The 21,544-nt window shown below is 44.9% G+C and overlaps 1 protein-coding gene across 3 annotated transcripts in view; it reads right to left on the bottom strand.

Annotated features, from left to right (window-relative positions):
• CARS1 (cysteinyl-tRNA synthetase 1) overlaps positions 1–21,544 on the bottom strand; it is a 465,335-nt gene that overhangs the window by 152,337 nt on the left and 291,454 nt on the right. For all 3 annotated transcript variants that reach the window (XM_085644733.1, XM_085644734.1, XM_085644735.1), the window contains one exon: positions 1,440–1,629. In XM_085644733.1, coding sequence (XP_085500859.1) covers positions 1,440–1,629 — 190 coding nt within the window. The remainder of the gene's footprint in view (positions 1–1,439; positions 1,630–21,544) is intronic.

The following is a 21,544-nucleotide window of genomic DNA, read 5'->3' as shown; positions in this document are numbered from 1 at the left end:
GTTTGTCTGTATGGAATATGTGATTCTCTCATTGTACAATGTACCCTGCATTTGGCAGATCGCTGTAGACACGCATGCTTCTCTAGGTAAGATGACCAGGTAGCTGCTCTGGTCCGAGGGCTTAATTACAATTTGGTCAACATGCAGAAGAGAGGAAATTACAATGCTTGATAAACACAATGCATATCCACGGTTTCTTTACATTAGACTACCAAGCATGAGAAATACATCTATTGGAGTGGTTCTTAACCTCTGGTCCATGATCCTCTGCGTTACACGTTACACAATGCCTACTCAGTGGGTTTATGACTGTATACAAAATTAAATAACTTAAAGATGAATTAAGTATAAATATAGAATCGAAACTAAACATTTAACATTTTAAAATCTTCTTTATATGTGAAGGAATTTTAAATTGGAGGCTAAAAATTAAGTTGGAGCAGCACCAGTAAAGGAAACGGATGTTCAGTAGTCTCAACCAGAGTGGTGACAAAAAGAGAGCATGCAGTCGTTTATCATCGCTCTCCATTTAAAAAAATGAGAATATGTGTTTGTTTCAGTTCTAAATATGGTGTTTCAATGTTAGAATTGAAAAAATATGCCCATGCTTTCATATACTGTGAAAGATACACATGCTCAACGAAAAAAAGATTTAGTTAATATCCACAATTGTACGTGACATGAAAGGAACTATGCAAGCAACAAATTAGACATTTTTTGTCTACAGAAAGACACCTGGAAGTAGCTGAAACACTTGGGCTAGGGCGGCCATTATTACTGTGTAAGTAGACACATATTTCTCTACGGTAAATCATGTTAGATCTCTTTTTTTTCTTGGAAAGGACAAAGTGTTGTGTCCCTGCAGGCCATAACAAAAAATAACTTGCCTCCCCACTCCCTAATGGCCTCCAGGTACATCAGAAAGCTGGAGTTCATGCCCTGAGCCATGGTTGGAGCCAACACATCGCATACAGCTGTTATGAGGATCTCATAGGGACAACACTTAAGACATGGCTTGAAACCTGCAGGGAGATATTTGACATAGTCGCTGTCGAAACTGAGCAATTTACATTCGTGCAACTCCAGATTACAACCAGGAGCTGAAAAACAGAGACTGACGATATATGCAAACTGAGGTTTGCATATATTAAACGCTCATGTCATGTCGTGTCTGGAAAGCGTATTTGCAAACGAAGCAACAGTAGAGCTTCTGCTGGGGAATGGGGTTTTCCAAACAACTCTGGTTCTTAGGCTTAAGGTGAGGAACATGCAGAAAGATGATTCAATCAAAATTTTGTTTCCATTTCACTCTGTTTGAAAAAAGATTATGAAATTTCCTTTGGCTATCATCACAATGTATAAGATGCAAAAGCAACTTTCTGATTATGGATCGGATGGCAATTTTTAAAGGCTTGTCTGTTAAATACTTTACTACTTACCTTAAACATCTGAGTGATATAAGAGCTTATAGTTTTTAGCAGCATTCTACTGGGCATCTGCCTCGTCGTTTTCTTATTTGCAATATAAGAATTACACTGACTAACAAGAGATCGCATTTCTTCCATGACAGTGCGAGTATCAATATTATCACACAGTGCTTCGTGTATCGCAGCTTTCTTGTCATAAAAGCTATGGGAGAAAAAATGGTTAAAATTTATGAGAGTTTTCATTTCATTTTCGTATTTTAAGAATTTAGTCAAAATATAATCACATATATTAAGGCATTTCAACAATTAAGATTACATTAAAATTCCCATTGTAAAATCAATTCAACAGCCAATTAAAAAAGAAATTATTGCGCAAAAATGTACCAAGAGTGTGCACAACAATTACATGCTGAATAGCTGCAGCCTGCTTTGTGAATGCAAGGATACGTAATAGGGTAAGATATGGCTGCAAATAACTGTACAGTGTAGCCAAAACCAAGAATCTTGGTGTGAAAGGGAACATTCTTTGTATTTCATCTGCTGAAAGTAAAATCACAGTCACTAATGTGAACGGGCTGGAAAGTATTCCCTTACAGCAGCTTTGATTAGGCACATGGCTGCAACTCTATTCTCAGAGACCCTTGTGTGCATTGCGTTTCATTTAAGCAGGTTTGACGTGGCGAATATACATTGGATACATTGATGGACCTGTGACCATGCATCTAGAGGTGATAAGTCTTCATTATGAATTGGTCTAATATTTAATGTGCATGTTTTCTAAATTAAGCACATGCAATACAAATTTGTTCAAGTTACAAATGTTCATGTGAATCGCACCCAATTTGAATAGCGACAACTGCTTATATACACTTTAAAATTGTGCAAGTTCCGAAAAGTCCCTCTCCCATTGTTTCACTTTTTGTAACATCCTGAGTACATACAAGTTGGACACCTGTCACCATGTCCTTTTCTCAGGGCCTCCTCTCCACAGCAGTGACATGTGCGGCGCATGCCAAAGGGCATTGCTAAAGAAATAAGCTTGCCTCTTGGATTTTGATCAGCGCCACAATATCTTTTGCGGTGTCTTTGCAAACAGGAGAAGGCCCAGACAGAATTAGAGCCGGAGAAGGACTCTATTAGCAACTATGCTTTACTGCCAATATTTACAGTAAATCTCTCCTCACCAGGTCGTTTTAGAAGCCATAAGGCACAGACAAATACACATACACCTGTGTTTTTTGAGGAGACAGCAGGAGTGCAGTTGCATTTTAAATTTAGAACCTTTTCCCAGGTACACGTAATGCATCGTATGGTAAAATCTTTACTGAATGTAACACTAGCAGAGTTTCAAGTTTAAGTTTTTAGGCCACGTTAATGACCCCCCAAATATGTGCATATCATTTTTCCTTTGTCTCATCTGTTTTGCTTCGTAAATATTTTGTCACTTTCTTTTTTAGGTCTTGCGCAGCGAGAGACCTCTTGTAGGGGGTTTAGGAATCGCACACGCACGAGCGTGTGCTTTTCCTTTTGGGCCACGGTATTTGCCTTTGCGTGTGTCTTTTTTTCAAAGACAGCATGCAATTGGCCAAAGGCGGGCACATTGCCCACCCATGGCCTATTGGTGTCTGTTACGCGCAGCAGCAGCATATGTTTCCAATTATCGTGCCCAGACACGGGCGCGATAATTGGAAACAAATGCTGCTGGTCGCAACCAAGCGCGCACACCAGCAGCTCCCGCACGCACCATTCGCGGGCTTGTTTTACAAGGAAGTGTATACAGCGTTTTACATGCAACAGTAACTTTTTTGACTCGACGTAGACATTGGTCATTGTTATTGGTGTCAGAGAGAAAGATAGTGCGGCAACAGGTGTGAGGAAATATTCTTCCATTGACCTCTTCGGTGTACCATAACAGATATTAGCTATAAGCCTGTAGTCACATGTGTTTTGAATCAGTACATTCTAAAACAACCAAGAGAGATGTACGATTTCGAACTTCAAGGTGAATCACTGAAACAGCATCTGAGAATTAACCTAACATTTCCCACTCCTTGAATAGTCTATCCTACTTTCTTTTCACATGAATCCAGTAATATCCAGATATATATTACCGTTTGTTCACTGATTACTTTACCTACATTTGCTCTGCATTTAAGGTGTGTGTCTTATTTTAAATGCAGTTATACGAAGGAGCAACAAAAGTGTGCAGAATAGTTTTTTTCAGCCACATTTTTGATCCCCCTTGCATTTTGCATTACACTCAGGAGGATCCCAGTGCCCGTGCACTGCAATGCACTTCGCATGCTGTGAGTACTGCTCACATTCCTGTGTGTTATGTTACTTCTACAAGTCAGCCATTGGGTAGGGCAGGCATTTAAGGTTTAGTACATTAGTTGAAGTCCATTGTTTCCCTAAACATGTGTTATTTGCCTTTCCGCCGCCAACCCAGTGCACGTTACCTGATTTTATGGTAGCCTGGAGGGCCCTGATGTCAGACAGCTTCCCAGCATCGCGAGCCTGCGGCGAAAAACGTATCGCGAGCCTCTGCGCTCATGTAGAAGAAGGAATCCTTTGACGTATTAGGCAGACGTAATTCACTCCTCCGTTTTAAGCCCTAGCTGTATTCACGCATTCTCGCATTTAGATGCAAAACATTTGTGTTTCGGCGGGAGGCTTTTTGAACTTTAGCAATGGCCGACTTTACAATCCTAAACAGTCTCCAGTGCAAAATGCACTTCTGAGTTTTTAGGTCTCGCCTGAACCAGCGCATGCGCTGGTCTGGCGAGACATTTTGTGAGGGCTCCAAAAAGTGCTACCAGGCCAGCCTAGAGCTACAGTACAGTGCATGTGCTCGGGCGTCGCGCTTTACCACGATTACTTTCACTTTCGTGGCCCCACGGCCGCTTTGATGTTCTCCGTGTGGCTTCAATAGTTTGCAGCAGTTAAAACAAGCATTGGCATAGCCAATAGGTCTCGCTTTTGGGACCTTATAAGTGTTTAGTTATGCAACTGTTGCATGGCTAAACACTTATAAGGTCCCAAAGGCGAGACCTATTGGCTATGCCAATGCTTGTTATTATTCCAAGAGTTCTTTACTCGTTTCGCTGTTTAGGTCTCGCCTGAGACAGCGCTTTAGCGCTGCTCTGGCGAGACTTATAGTAAGCGAGTTTTGGAAGTGCAAACAGTGCTTTTCAGGCCTCCAAATACAGTGCATGTGCGCCGGCGGCGCGTACCATTTGGCAGCCTGAAAAGCACTGCCTGATCACTTCGCGGCCCCTTTGATGTCCTCAGTGAGCCGCGCGGCCACTGAGGACATCAAAGTGCACACCATTTGCACTGTGCCCGCCCCCACTCCCCCCTCCCACTCCCTCCTCGTCAACTTCAGTGCGCAGCCCTGCTCTCCGCTCCCCCGCCTGGAATGCGCTCCTGTAACAGCTCCCCCGCCCCCAAGCGTGCTCGCGCCACGCTCCATAACGAGATAAAAGGATTACTCTGGTCAGCTGTGATTTTCTACGTCTTGCCTACCAGACAATATTTAGGTGCGTGTTTCCTTTTTTCTCATTCTAAATCCATTTTTCCCTAGGTGCATCCCCCACCCCAGCTAACACCTCTCTTCTCTCTGCTTCTTTAAAGCCCCTGAGTTGTCTTTCTTCTTCTAATTCACCTTTTCTCTTCTCATTCCGTTTATATCTCCCATCTGCCATTAGCACCTTCCTAATATCAGTAAAACGTGTCTTTATTTCCCCTGCTGCTAAACACACTTGGACTCATTTCTTTGTTACTGCTATTTTGCTCAATGCTCACTTTGTGTTCTCTCTCATGTCCTCTGCGCCCAGTCGATGCCGCTGTGAGGATTCGAGCAAGGAATTTCCAAGTAGATGCTGAAGAGGGCATCGTGGGTCTTTTCTGAGTACTACAAAGTTCCTTTTAAGTTTGGTGCAAAGAATCCGAGTGCACATCTCCAGGGCCGCCTAAGCATTTGCCAACCAGATGAGCTTTCTCGAGGCTTTGATATGGTAATGTTTGTTAGCGTCTCCGAATCTAGAGCTCTGTCTGCCTGGACTTGTGTTTACAAGTAAGCAGAGCTCCGTTGCGTGACCAGGTTACAGCAATAAAAGCCGGCACACCTTGCATTATAAAAAAAAGGGGCGCTGCATTCCTACACTGCCCCAGCTTTTCACTGCCTCTCCTTGTCCGTGTCTTTACGCCCGGCACATAAACAATCAGCCCGCGGGAGTGTCCCCAGACAGCTTGCAGGACACAAATCTCCTATTTCTTTGTTCGTGTGCTTGATTGTCATGTGGCACATTACGTAAACTTTGCACCAGTGCAAAAGAATTGCACATTGATTTTACACGATATTTGTTCCTTGCTTCACTCGGAATTAAACAAAGAGGTTTTCCTGCAATCATGAGTAAAGTGTTTTGCTCTATTTTTGTTACTTGTAAGATGGAAATGTGCAAACAGGAGGCTAGCCATCACTGGTGCAGACACAATTTTGACCCAGTCATTTCCAGATAACATAGACTGCAGGGGTGAAATGTAGCCATTTACACTTGCACCTGGACACACGCTAACTGTATAATCTGTAAATATCGGTGAAAAATTGAACCAGAACCATTAAACCAACATCACTGTAATTCGACCTAGGTTTTACGCCATATATTTTGCTTGTTATTATATGCATATTTCCACCAGGACAAAAAGCAAATGAAATAAATAGAATGTTCTCATTTTTTTGATTTTAAATAAAGAAGAAGATAAATGCATTTTGCTCCCATTTTGAACTGTAAAAGATGAGACGATGTTTGAGGGAAAAACAGTTTGCATTATCTCAGATTGCATAAACTCCTTTTTGTCTTAAGCAAAAAGATTTAATGAAATAACATTTGGAGTCAAATCTGCTTTTCTCCAGTCCCTGCTATACAAGAAGGAAAACGGTGTAAGTTGCTTGCCACACACTGCTGCACGCCGCACAATGCTACACGAAACACTGCTGCACGCCACACACTGCTGCACGCCTCACACTGCTGCACGCCTCACACTGCTGCACGCCTCACACTGCTGCACGCCTCACACTGCTGCACGCCTCACACTGCTGCACGCCGCACACTGCTGCACGCCGCACACTGCTGCACGCCGCACACTGCTGCACGTCGCACACTGCTGCACGTCACACACTGCTGCACGCCGCACACTGCTGCACGCCGCACACTGCTGCACGCCACACACTGCTGCACACTGCTGCATTACTCACTGCTGCATGCTGCACGACACTGCTGCACGCAGCACACTGCTGCACGCCGCTACACGCCACACACTGCTGCATGCCTCACACTGCTACACGAAACACTGCTGCACGCCACACACTGCTGCACGCCGCACACTGCTGCACGCCGCACACTGCTGCACTCCACACACTGCTTTTATGCGAGTTTATGCTACTGACATTGTAAATGACAATGCCTTTTATTTGTTTTAAAACCAAAACATAAATAAAAGGCATTGTAATTTTACAATGCCAATAGCTCAAACTCTTATAAATGCGAGACCTATTGCATTGCAAATGCTTGTTTTCCATTGAGCTCACGTGATTGTTTTTATACAGTTCTCTTTTCGTTCTGCGTTGCAAAGCATTAGAAACAGTCTTACTGTATTTGCACGTTTATGCTTCCTCATTAAACGGGACATATTTTAATAATATAAAAGAGATATATCACGGACTTGAGTAATTGCGGGCATTTCTCAGTTAGAGAAAGTGAAGAACTGCCAAATAGGTGGCGCTGTTGTATTTCCTGGTAGAGACGCCTTCTCCCCTTTGTGAGGGTTTCAGAACTAGCGGCTGCGGTGGGGGTTTTGGCTTTGAAGCCACTGAGATGAAACAAACCCACAATAAATGGAACTCTTTAAGGGTCATAAACGTGCAGAATCCTTACAGGAACCAGTTTCAAATCAATGTGAAACTTGCAGATAGCGCTCTTTGTCTAAACGGTCACAATAAACAGCCTGCCTTTTCTATGAGACTTTGATGGAAGTGCATAAAAAAGTATGGAAACTTTTATCCCGAGCACACATGGGATCAGTGATTGTGGGGGTGGAGTAAGAAACATAACTGAATGCCTGATTTTTTTAAAAGCCAAAAATAGGTTGCCTCTGTTTCAATAAATTTTGATGAGGGAAATACAGTCCCCAGATTATTTTTTTAATCTCTCACTTTCCTCTTTTAGAATGTTGGCAGGCATGCCACTAACAGCACAGGAGCGAGCTATGGGAACCGTTTTGAAAAAGAACAAACATTTGCAATGCAATAGGTCTCGCATTTACGCGAGTTTAAGCTAGTGGCATTGTAAATGACAATCACTTTTATTTAAGTTTTAAAAACGAAAACAAAAATAAAAGGCATTGTTATTTGCAATGTGAATAGCTCAAACTCGCGTAAATGCGAGACCTATTGCATTGCAAATGCTTGTTTAACGTTTACAGAGGCATGATGGTTTCTGTGTTTATTTTCTTACTGTCTTTAGAATTTTCTTTTGCACTATATTTTCCTCCCCTCTCTTGGGTTTCAATCTACACAAAGCCAGGGGCGTGTTACAGAATGCTACTTGAAAACTGAGATGCATTGTGCTTATTTGTGATATGCCATACATTTCTCCTGTACTCTGTTTACAAATGGAAGAATTGTAAAAACAGACTCACGTACAAACTTATAATAGCAGACTATGTGAGGCTCCTAAATCTACAGGTTTTAAGCCTTTTTAGGGACTGTTGCAAACAAACGTCTGTGACAGATGCCCATGAGGTGTGTCTCCAGCCGCGGTCTGTGCAGGTAACAGCAGGGGGCGGTGGGTCCGCGGGGGGTGGGGGGGATGCCGAGGGAATTTTGCTGTAAAAAAGGTTAGGCTGTTTGGAGAAAGAGGCCATAGAGAGTGTTATGGACTTGGAGATCAGAACTCTTGATTATTTCATTGTGTTAAAAGAATGGCAGAGGCCTACATCCTATTTTATATCTTCAACATCTCAATTTGTGCTTGCAGAAGGACAAAATCAAGATGCTCACGCTGGCCTGGATCCAGGAGTCTGGATGGTGATGTTGTACCTCAGGATGCCTATTTCCATATCCACATCCTGCAGGCCCACAGGTTCAAGGTGGGCCACGAGCATTTTCAGTTTGGCATGCTCCCTTTTAGCCTCACCAGTGTCCCTGAGGTGTTCACGAAGGGGGTGGCGGACTCAGCAGACCTTTGGAGGTTGGGGTACCAGTCTCCCTCTACCTTGAGGACTGGTTCTTTAATGCAGGCTCACCAGTCAGCAATGGACCACCTCCAGAGGACTGCAAACCTTAAATCGCTGGGGTCCATGATCAATGTGCTGAAGTCACACCTGACTCTGTTGAGGAGGCTACCTTTTTGAGAGCCATCCTGGTTAAAGTGCTATTTCGGGCCTTCCCTCCAGATCAACAAGTTAAGGACAGTCAGGCTATAAGCCCAGTGTTTAATCCTCGGTCCTAGGTATCAATGAGGATGGCTCTCAGGCTTCTTAGCCTATTGGAATCTGCTCGTCAGCCATGCCAGATGGCACATGCAGGCTCTGGGTTGGGATCTGAAACCTCAGTGGGCCCATCACCAAGGAAGTCTGTCTGATTTAGGTTTTGGAGGAGACTGCAAAGATCTACAGTGGTGGCTGCTTGACCGCAACTGCACCAGGGCTAGACTTATCTCACTTGCGCAGCTCGGATTGATGGTGGTGACAGGTGCATCACTGTTATGTTGGGGAGGTCATCTGCGAGAGGTGGAGATCAGTGAACTCTGGTTTTGGGCGGATACCTGCCTCCACATCAACTTACAGGAATTGCAGGCTGTTTGCTTAGTGTTGAAAGCCTTCCTGCTGTCCATCAAGGGGAGATTGGTTCAGGTCCTCATGTACAACACGACCGCCATGTGATATTGCAACAAACAGGGCAGGTGAGATGCTGGGCTCTCTGTCAGAAGGCCCTCTGCCTCTGGATCTGACTGGATTGTCTCATCATCTCCCTGATTGTACATTACCTGGAGGAATCTTTAAACTTCAGGGTGGACAAATTCAACTGGAGGTGCCTAGTGGATAACAAATGGCACACAATCTGAAGTGGTGCTGGGTTGTCTTCCAGCAATGGGGAGAACCCTGGCTCAATCTCTTCATTACTTACAAGAATGCGCAGTTTCAACAATTTTGCGTGTTGTAGTTCCACAAAAGTCTCTCTTTTGGAGATACTTTCCTCCTACATTAGATAATGGGACTGTATGCCTTACCAACACTACCTCTCAACCCTGGAGTTCGAAGATCAGGAGCAACTGGACCCAAGTCATCATGGATGCCCCGGTTTGGACCAGGAGAATGTGGTACCTGAATCTTCCGGGCATGAGCATTTGTCCTCCAATCAGTCTGCCGCTTTGGAAGGATTTTGTGTTGCAGCAGCTGGGCAGGCTCCTGCCCCCAGGCTTGCACACTCCATACCTCCATGCATGGAGGCGGAGCAGAAGCAGTTGACTGCATTCAATCTACCTCCCGAAGTAGTGAATGCACAACTCCATATACACTGGACGATGGGACAAGTTTGTGACTTTATGGGACAATCATAACACAGACCTATTGCAGGCTGTCAGAGGTTCTACTGTCTTGTCTTTGGCCCAGCAAGGACTTGCAGTGGGCACTCTTAAAGGATACCCGACTGCCCTTTCTGCCTTTTTTGCATTTACTAGACCAGCCACCCTTGTTTAAATCACTTGTTGTGATGCATTTTCTCAAACGTTTGGTCGAAAGGTTTCCCCCTAAACCTTTTGTAATGCTGCAGTGGGACCCGAATCTGGCCCTTACTTTTCTTATGCGTAACCCTCTTAAGCTGTTACACAGATGTCCCTTACATCTCCTGACCCTAAAGACTGTCTTTCTCATTACGATCACCTCGGATCGTTGCATGAGTGAGCTTCAAGGTTTGTCAGTCCAACTGCCCTACACCATTATCTTTCAACAAAAATTGGTACGGGAGACGAAAGCAGACTTTCTACTTAAAGTAGTGACTGCATTTTGACAGTCCATCACTCATCTGACGTTCTTCGTCCCACCTCACCCTTCGAAAGAAGATGACTGACTACATCATTTGGATTCCAAACGAGCACTGCTTTTAAACAAAGATCACACCAAAGACCATTGGGTAGACTATCAGCTCTTTGCAGGGTTCCCTGGACCAAAGAAAGGCAAAGCACTGCAGAAAAGGACTTTGTCGTGGTGGATAGTCCTCTGTATTAAGCTCTGTTTCACAGTAGCCAAGAAACAGACTACAGGGTCACTACTGTGCTGGCATGCGGTGTGTCTACCCTGGAAAGCAAAGTGGGCATCAGTACACACACCCATAATCGAAGGAGAGTGAGCGATTACTTAACACCACCAGCGACCAAGATTGGTTGAGGGTTTCGGGTCAATTCTGAATCAATCCAGACCCCATGGGACCCGCAGGGCTCACTCTACTTTGATTATGGATTTCTATGAAGCACAAAGCACTATTGCCTTGACTACTTGTGTAACGATATATCTGTAAGAGACATTAGTCAGTGATAGAGTCCTTACCTTAGAATATCCCCAGGCATCAGACTGGATCCGGAAAGTTTTCGTCAGCAGTACCCCTGCACGTTGAAAGGTGGCGTCGTATGGCTCCGCGTCCGTCCTAGCGTCGTAAGTGCAGAGATGACGTCACGGAGACTACTTAGGCGCCACCCATGCGTGTTGACATCAGTTCTGTACACGACTTTCTGCGTCAGGAACGCAGAGCCATGCAAGACACTGACCATTGGTGCCATGAAACTAGGGCCCTGAAAGGGATGATCTTAACCCTAGAAATCAGTTCGCAGAATGAGGAGTTTGGGTGGGGCGGTAAGAAATCTATCACTAACTAATGTCTCTTACAGATATATTGTTACACAGGTAGTAACTTGTGCATCTGAAAGAGACATGTTAGTGATAGATTCCTTACCTTAGAATAGATACCCCAGCAATACCTACCCCGGAGGTGGGTTTGCGAACCAAAATCACACCAGAAAGTCCCAGAGAACTGAACGGCCAAAGAAGCCGTCTCTCCGGACTCGGCTGTCTAGGCAGCAGTGCTTGGTAAAAGTGTGCAGCGAGGCCCACATAGCTGCCTGACAGATGTCCTGCAAGAGAACGCCACGTCCCAAAGCAATAGTGGCTGCCGTTGCCCCAGTAGAATTGGCACGCAGCCCCACAGGAGGCTCCTCCTAGCCAACGAGCAACAGGCTTTGATGCAGAGAACGACCCACCGAGAGATGGTCCATTTGTGCACGGCCCAACCTTATTGGGCGCCCACGTAACCAACCAAAAGTTGGTCAACCACCCGGAACCGTTGTGTGTGCTTCAGATAGAACGAGAGCGCACGTTTTGGGTCCAGACAATAGGACCTCTCTTCTTCTTTTGAAGGATGCAGAGGCGGAAATAAGGTGGGCAAAGTGATGGTCTGCCCGATGTGGAAGGGCGTGACAACCTTGGCAAGAAAGAAGGACGAGTCCTTAAAACCACTTTGTCCGTATGAACGGAGAGAAAAGGAGGTTTAGAAGAAAGAACCTGGAGCTCACTCACTCTTCTGGCAGAGGTGATCGCTACCAGGAAAGCTGTCTTCATAGTGATAAGATGGAAAGGACAGTTATGAAGTGGCTCAATGGGAGCACATGTCATAAGTCAAGACAAAATTGAAGTCCCATTGAGGCATTAGGAAGGGCACGGGAGGAAACGGGTGTGTAATGTCTTTCAGGAAGCGATTAACAATTGCGGACTTAAAAAGAGAAGGCTGATCTGGAAGCCGTAGAAAGGCGGAAATGGCCGAGAGATAACCTTTGATAGTGCCCAGAGCAGAGACCTGCTGGGTCAAAGAGAGAAGTAACACAAGGACCTCGGAAAGAGGGGCAGCAAGGGGATCCACAGCCTTTGCTGTGCACTATGCCATACATTTTTCCCCACCTGCAGGCATATACCGTCTCAGTGGAAGGAAGTCTGGCTAGCAGAATAATGTCACAGACTTCGGAAGGAAGGTCGAAAGCGGTCAACTGTCGCCGCTCAACCTTCACGCATGGAGGTGGAGGCTATACAGGTTCGGGTGGAGGACCGTCCCATGTTGCTGTGACAGAAGATCGAATCGTGGGAGCAATCGCCATGCTGAGTCGCACGGGATACCAGTATCTTCGTGCCCAATTCGGAGCCACAAGGATGACTTAGGCGCGGTCGCGCCAAATCTTTTTCAGCACTTTGGGCAGAAGTGGTATAGGCGGAAAGGCGTACAACTGACTTGTCTTCTGTAACACTCATTCTGAGGAATACTTCCTCAGCAGTTCTTAACCTGTGGTAAGGGGACTCCTAAGGGTTTGCAACTCCTACTAAGGGGAACTGAGACTGCTTAGAAAACGAACTGATATTAACAGATTAATAAGATGCATATAAATAAAGAAGCAAAATGTACAAATTTAAATTTGGAATTGTTCGGTAAATGTGAAGGAATTTGAAGCTGGAGGCTAAAAATGAAGTTGGTATCCTCAAATTGATTAATGGGAGCAAGTGTATCAAACAAAATTTAGCGTGGACAATTGGTGGCCTATATTGAATTTAGTGGAGTTCAAACATTTCCATTAAAATTTTGTTTTATTTAATATTCTGTCTGTGAATTAAAATAAAATATTTCATAATGTATGTATTAGTTTGATGAGTGCTTGTTTCTGTATCTTTGTGTGTTTTTTTGAGGCTTAAATAATCACAATTGCTTAGGCTAGAGTCTTTGGATTCCAATAATCACTTAATGAGGGTCCCTGAGTTGCAATAACATTTCAATGGGGGTCTCTGTTTCCAGTAATGATTTAATGGGAGTCTGCAGAAGTCAAAAGGTTAAAAATCACTGCTCTATCAAACTGCAGATTCCTCACTGTTTGCACACCTCTCTATTATGTGGAATGGACTCTTTTCCACCCAAAAAGATTTCAAGTTAGAGATATGCACAATGCCACAAACAATTGGTTTTTGGACTCTGAGCCCAAGGGTGCGAATGGTGTCCAGAAAGAAAGTGTCAGCATGCTTGGGTGGCACCTATAGGCAGTCCCAGCTGTCACTTCCGGGGTGGAGGGGAGTCAACGTGGAAATGCAGGATGCCACCTACTGGCGCACCTGGACTATGCTGAATATCTCCAGGATCCAGTCTGACGCCAGTGGATTTTCTAAAAGTGAGGAATCTGCGGTTAGATACAGTATCCACCAAAAAGAGCGTTACTAAAGGTTATTAACTTGTTCTTCTGCAAATATTGTAGAGGTGCATGTAGAACTTGGCCTGGCATACTTGACTTCCTAGCACAGAGTGTTGGATTTTATAACGAAGCTGAAGTCTTCATCGATCTAGTATCCACTAAGATGTTATTAAGAAAGTCAAAAGTAATTATTCTAATTGTCTCTTTGTATCACAATTCTTCCAAGGATGTCTGTGGCAATAATGCTTTCTTGAATATTATCTAGAAAAAGCGACTGTATTTTTTCAGAAAAAGCAACAGAAAGGGAGCATTCAAATGAGGTTGAATTGGGAGGAAACTAAAAAAACTGTACAAACACCATAAACATCTTGATTTAAAAAAAAAATATTTTGAAGAATGAGAAGCTCACAAATGTCCCCAGTAGTTTGTAAATATCATCAGAACTCCACACTCTCCAATAAGATGGGAATGAAAGTCGGTATTGTAGACCAGTTCTCTGCTTACCACTTCTTCATATCTCAGTTTGGTAAATTAGGCCTTTCTTGATCTCCTCAACCTTCTTGTATTCTGTAAGGGTCCGCCTCGTTTCCAGAGATAATAAAATACACCAAAACACAACTCTATTTCAAGGTATCCAACACTTACAACATTACGAATCTTAATCCATCAGGAGATGAATTGTTTGGAAGTGGCTAAGCCAGTATGGACCGGGACATAATTAACAAAGAATTGGTCCGATCTGATTTTATGCGTTTTATCTAGATAAAACTTCAGGACCCGCCTAACATCTAGGGAATAAAGCATTCTTTCAACCGGTGCAGACGGATTCTGGAAGAAAGTGTGCAAAGAGATTGTCTGATTGACATGAAAATCCGAAATAACCTTGGGAAGGAATTTCAGGTTAGTCCTCATAACTACCTTATTACAGTGGAAGATTGTAAAAGGTTCGCAAGAGCCTAATACCTGGATTTTGCTAACCCTACGAGCCGATGTGAAAGCTACAAGGAAAGCTGTTTTCCAGGAGAGATGCGGCAGGGATGCTTGTGAATGAGTTTGAAAGGCTCCTGCATGAGACGAGAAAGGACTATGATAAACTCACAGGGAGGAGAAGGACGCCTAATGAGAGGGAAGACCTTCTTTAAACCTCCCTAAAAATCTTTGATTACTGGGATTTTGAAAAAAGAGGTTTGTGAAGGACATTTTCTGTAAGAAAGTAAGAGCCATCAAGTGAACCTCTATGGAAGAGAATTGCAAGCCAGATTTTGACAAATGTAGGAGGTAGGGAGGAATGACTTCTTCGTGGCAAGATGTAGGGTGTATGTTCTTGGAGGAACACCAAATGCTAAATCTCTTCCACCTGAAGGCAAATGCTGAATGGGTCGATGGCCGCTTAGGCTCTTTGAGGATGTCCATGCAGTATTGTGGCGGTTCGAATTGTCCATACTGCACTAGCTCAGGAGCCATGCTGCCAAATTCAAAGAGGAGAAATTGGGGTGAACCATCTGACCTCCAAACTTCGTTAGCAGGTCTGGTCAGCATGGGAGCTTGAGATGTGGATGCTGTGACCTGTGAAGGAGGTCCGTGAACCACCACTGACGTGGCCACTCCGGGGCTGTCAAGATGAGTTTGGCCCTTAAGTAGGGCAGCTGCCGGGATCAAAGGGATTGGCCAAAGAAATCTGCCTGACAAGCCTAACCATAGCAAAAAGAACAATTGATGGACAGAATGCAGAACAATGGCATACATTCACCCCAATACAGAGATCTGGGCCTTAATTCATCGTTTTTTTGCTCACCATGCCATTTCAGTTTGGACCCAGCTATATGCAAATCAGTCTTGACCCTGTGCCCAATGGGAACAGTCCAGCCCGAACTGCCAGGCCAGGTCCTCCCTGGACTGGAAACAAGAATCCTAGGACTGTTATCGGGCTTACAGCCAGGATGGCTTGACTCCAGTGGCATGGAGAGCACTGGACCCACGTCTGGGCATACCCGTCCCACTAGGGGTGACAAATGCAAAATGAACAATTGATGGACAGAATGCAGAACAATGTCATGCATTCACCACACTACAGCGATCTGGGACTAAATCCATCGTTTTTTTGCTCACCATGCCATTCCAGTTTGGACCCAGCCATATGGAAATCAGTCTTGACCCTGCACCCAATGTGAACAGTCCAGCCCCAACTGCCAGTCCAGGTCCTCCCTGGACTGGAAACAAGCATCCTAGGACCAGTTTCGGGCTTTCAGCCCTCATCAGCCAGGATAGCTTGACTCCAGTGGCATGGAGAGCATGGGACCCACGTTTGGGCATATCCGTCCCACTCGGGGTGACAAATACAAAAAGAACAATTGCTGGACAGAATGCAGAACAATGTCATACATTCACCCCAGTACAGATCTCTTGACTGGGGGTAATTGTACGATTTATACAGCATTCCGTCCATCATTTGTTTGCGTAGCACTTTTCACCCTATTTGGGATGGGTATGCCCAGACATGGGTCCCTTGCTCACTGTGCCACTGGATTCAAGCTAGCCTGGCTGATTAAGGCTAATACCCAGAAACTGGTCCCAGGATGCTGGTTTCCGATCCAGGGAGGACCTGGCTTGGCAGTTCAGTCTGGACTGTTCCCATGAGGCACAGGGTCAAGACTGATTTGCAAATGGCTGGGTATAAACTGGGGTGGCATGGTGAGCAATAGAACAATGGATTTAACCCGGATCTCTTGACTGGGGGTGAATGTATGATTTATTCAGCATTCCGTCCATCATTTGTTTGCAAAGCCTAGCCATAGGTAATTCCCCACAGACCCTTTTTGGAAGTAACTCGAGGCAAAGTCTTGCATTTTTTGTTTTCTGCGGGGGCAAACAAGTTGATGTGCGGAAAGCCCCACATTCTAAAGATGTCTTGCATGACGTTGTCATGAAGGACCCATTCATTATTTCCTTGCAGAGCCCTGCACACCTGGAAGGTGCTTTACCATGATCCACAGGTTTCTGGCTATGAGCCATCTCCAGATTGCTTGGGCTTCGTGGAATAACCGTCTGGACCTCTTATCCTCTGCTTGTTGAGGTACTACATGGAGGTCGTATTGTCCGTCTGAACAAGAAGGGACTGTGTCTTGAATGATGGGCGATACACTTTCAGCGCAAGGTTGACTGCTCAGAGCCCGAGGAGATTGATGTGATATGTAATCTGCTTTGGAGACCATTTGCCTTGAATTTGGAGATGATCCATGTGGGCTCCTCACCCCAGTAACGATGCATCTGTCACTATGGTTTGAGAGGGAGCCTGCTGGTGGAAAGGCATCCCTTGAAGAAGGTTGGTCAGAGAACACCACCATGTCAGAGATTGCCTCACATGGGGATGGTAGGGGGGGGTAGGGTACTGATTTTGTGCCCCAGTTGCCCATTTTCTGGTCCCACTGGTCCTCAAGACATTCCTGGGGGGACGCATGTGGAGGAGTGCATCGGAGTGAGGAAAATACAAGGTGCCATTGAGCCAAGGAGGGATGGCCTTGACCTCACCGTGGGATTAGAGGATTTTATTAGAGAGCAACATTTCCGACGGATCGATGAAAGTCTCTCTTCCAAAGGAGACACTCTTGCCTGCACGGTGTTGATGGTGGCCCCTAAGTATTGGAGAGTCTATACCAGAGAGAAGATTGACTTGTCGTGGCTGATGTGAAGACCCAACCGTCGGAGGACATAGTGTGTCCAGTTGTAATATCGCTGGGCTTCTTGTAAAGTTGAGGCCTTAATTAACCAATCGACTAGACAGGGAAAGACGAAGATTTGGTGCCTCCTGAGATGATCACAGACTACTGCCATGCATTTAGAGAAAGTTCTGGGAGCTGACTTGAGGCCAAATGGAAGGGCCTGGTATTGATAATGGTCCTGCCCAACAACAAACCTCAAGAAATTGCTTTGTTGCTCGACAATGGGTAAATGAAAATATGCGTCTTGGAGGTGTATGGAACAGAGTCAATCTCCCTGGTGTAGTTTGGGATAGATCTGATGCACAGCCAGCATCTGGAACTTTTCTCATCCAATCCATTTGGCTACTTTTAAGTCGATAATGAGTCTGAATTTGTTCTTGTCTTTTTGTTTCACCAGAAAGTATCTGAAGTAGATTCATTTATCCAGTTGTTTGTAGTGGACGACCTCCACTGCATGCTTCTGTAGCAAGATGTTGAATTCTTTCCAAAGCATGTGCAGATGATGCTAGGTTGGTTTTGGTGGTGTGGTCTGGGGAGGACTGGTGAATATGAGACAATAGTGATTCTGAACAATATTCAGAACCCAGGCATCTTTTTTGAATTCTTGCCACTCTGCCAGAAAGTGTGAGCTGTTTCTGCCTACCGGAGTGTGTAATGGAAGAGGGGTTAGGGAAGATTCAAGGTTTGGCGCCTGTTGTGGCTTTCCCCCTTTGGGTGGGCTGTAGGGAAGATCCCACTCTTGAGTAACGCTGCTGTTGCTGCGGCGGCTTCCTGTTGTGGCTGCTGGCGACTGGTACCAGTGAGAAGTTTGAACCCTATAAGGGTAAAACCAACATTGGTAAGGCCTGAACGAATGCCCTTGCTCTTTAGGTCATTCTAGGCCGCAGAGAGTCTCCATTTCAGAGTTCATGCAAGCTATCTCATCGTCTGTGTAAAGTCTAAGAGAGTAGACCCCGAAAAAAGGAAGATTTAAAATTCTTGCTGGGACTCTGACTAGAAAGAGGTACGGTGGAGCCAAGAATGCCGCCTTAAGGCAATCCCATGACAATATTCATGTGACACTAACAAAGAGGAGTCTGCTGCGGCGCTGATGACTTGGTTAGACACCACGAGAACTTCTTTAATGAGCTCCATAAAGGCTTCCCTTCTGTCCCTGGGAAGATCATCCGCTAGTTGCTCGATAGAGTCCAAGAGCACTCCCTCATAACTACTTAGGAAGGTAGTAGCACTGGCCACTTTCATGGTGGTTCCAGCAGTGTTACAAACCTTGTGACCCACTGAGTCCACTTTTTTGCTCTCCTTATTAAGAGGAACTGAAAAAGCAAGTGTGGTAGCATGATGCTTCTTGGCCGCCAGAATGACCACTGAGTCCGGAGGTGGATCCAATTGGAGGAAAAGAGGATCTTGCTCAGGAGGCCTATATTTTACTTTTTCTGTAGCTCGAAGGAGCTATTTTGGTTGAGAATGGTATCAGAAAGAGTTCAATTGCTGGCTCCAAAAGACCTGGCATAAATGGAAGCAGTGGTCTTGAAGCTGACCATTGGTGTAGAGTCTCAAATATAACAGATGTGTTAGGTGTGGGAACCGTCATCTGAATATTAAGTTTTGCCGCACCTCTCACCAGAACTTTCTGGAAGGTGGTGATGTCATCCACTGGAGATATGCGAGGTGGTGGAGAATCCGACAGTGTTGGCGATTATCATCCAGTTGATGTAGAAGAGGACATTGTGTGTTGATCGATGTCTGGAGGCTGCCCGTGTCCTAAACCGTGATCTATGGCGAGTGGGCCTAGAAGAGGGTGAATGCCTTGGATGATGCATGTGATGGTGTGACTGATGGTGCGTTCTATTGCGTAATCTAGGCCTTGACTGTGCTGCAGGCAGAGGCATTGGCACTGGAGGAGGAGGCAGAGGTGTTGGAGGAAGCGGAGGCAGAGGTGGTGGTACTATCGGGAAGGAGGGGAGCAGGCCCTTGAGTACTCCGAATCTGGTGACAAATAGATTTGCAGTATTTTTCTCCTCTTCTCCGGTGTCCTCGATGTCAAGATGGATTCCGACATCGACCTTCTCCTTGACGGTGATCTCCCCCAACGTCTCACCGCTGAACTGCTCCTCAGCGTTGATGATCACCCCGGCTCGACGTGAATATACTCCTGGATGTCTATCTTACAGAGCGCATCGACAGCGCATGAGTTTTATCTTGCCTCAGCATCGATCAGCGTCTTTTTCTCAATGGCAAGCCAGCCCTGGACTGCGAGCATGTCAGTGCCGTACCTGGTCTCGACTCCCTCAATGTCGACCAGGGAAGATGTTCGAGATGGCACCCTCTTTTGGACCTTCCACATCCCTTTGAGGCAAATGTAAAGCCCTAGTAGAGGACTGACCCTCTCCTCGCTCTCAGGTTTCACCTTGAGACTGGACTTGTTCTCTGTACCGTTCTTCCGTGCCACAAAGGCAGATTTTCTCTCTCTCTCTCTCTCAGGATGTAACGAGAAAACTTCTTGCAGTGTTGGCACTGCTCTGGAACATGTGTAGATGGAAGGCAGACTATACAGACGTTGTGAGGGTCTGATTTGTCCTTCTTCCTCCCACAGGCATAGCACGTATCAAACAGAGAAGGCATAATAAATTACAAAATGCCTCATAATTCTGTTAGAAAAGGCATAAAACAGTAAGAGGATGATGAAAGACATCGAGTGAATCAAAGAATAAAACTCCACAGGTGAATTTTGAAGAAAAAAAAACCTTAAAGGGCTGGCTCAATACTCCAGGTTCCTGTCACCAAGTGTCTGAAAAAAAAGACTGAGGCAACTGCCACTTGCTGAGCATGATGGGATACTGGTGGTCTTGGGTCCTTAAAGTCTCAATTTTAAACTCACATAATTGCAGTCAAAGAGGCTGCACTGTCCGACTATCCTTCATCTCTTACTTTACAGAAAAAGGGTTTGTCAAAGAGATTTGAGCTGTTTTGTAAAACATTTTTCTCAAATTATACTTTATATGGGTACATTAACCATTTTCTTAGTGCAATCTGAAGAATTTCACAACTGTAGCTTATTTCTAGGCTGCATATTGGCTGCATATTATGTTCTTTCTTAAGTGTTTCAGCGGGCCTTCCTGAAGAAAAGCGTAGGTCTACACTTAAGGAGATATTCTACCAGGATCATTAAAAGAGAGGAGACAACCCCAGGGCATTTACTGGCACATGCATCAAAGCTTTTTGCGATTGCAAACGGTGTGATTTGCAAAAATCGTCCGTTTGCGATCGCAAAATTAGCTTTTGCGATGCATCAAGGGTCAAGGCCCTCGCAATTTGAGAATTCGCAATTAATTGTGAGTTCTCAAATTGCGATTGCATTTAAGGAATCGCATTTTGCGATTCCTTAAATGCAATGCAAGATCCACTTTGAAGTAGCGATTTCGCTACTAAGGGGCGCAAATTGCCATGAAGTTGAACTTCATGGTAATTTGTAAAAACTTTGAAAACTGCACTAAAGTGCATTTTTCAAAGTTGTAGGTTACACACACACATGTCCTTGGGACATGTGTGTACGCAACATTTGTGCACAGATCAATTTCAGGGGTGCAATAGGGAGTCCTTTTGACACCCCTGCACCCTTGAAATTGCATGAGCAATTTGTGAGTACCAATTGGTACTCGCAAATTGCGGTTGTAACTTTCCATTCATTCCTATGGGCCTACTGAATGGGAAGCAATTCCTTATTTGCGAGTCGCTATTTGCGAGTCGCAAATAAGTAATATGTAGGAATCGCTATTATTATAGCAATTCCTGCATGCATAGGATTTTGCAAGTCCTTAATTGCGAATCCTTAAAATTCGCAATTAAGGACTCGCAAAATCCTAGCATGATGCATGTGCCCGTTAGTGACTTATAGATATAATTCAGCCACAGGATGGTTGCCCACTTCTCCAGGGTGAGACAATCCAAAAGGATGTCCCTTCACAGAGATCCTGCTGGGTTAGTCCATATACTGACCCACAGCAACAGCGAGACTACCTGGACCTGCTCTACAATATAACCCTGCTTGAGCTTGGACAGTGGTATTGTGTAATTCTGGGAAGAATTTTTTTTTTTACTTCATCTGCAAGGAGGAATTGTTATG

This window comes from Triturus cristatus, chromosome 3_1 (assembly GCF_964204655.1).
Source record: "Triturus cristatus chromosome 3_1, aTriCri1.1, whole genome shotgun sequence".
Taxonomy (NCBI): domain Eukaryota; kingdom Metazoa; phylum Chordata; class Amphibia; order Caudata; family Salamandridae; genus Triturus; species Triturus cristatus.
This window is presented reverse-complemented; position numbering and strand designations above follow the sequence as displayed.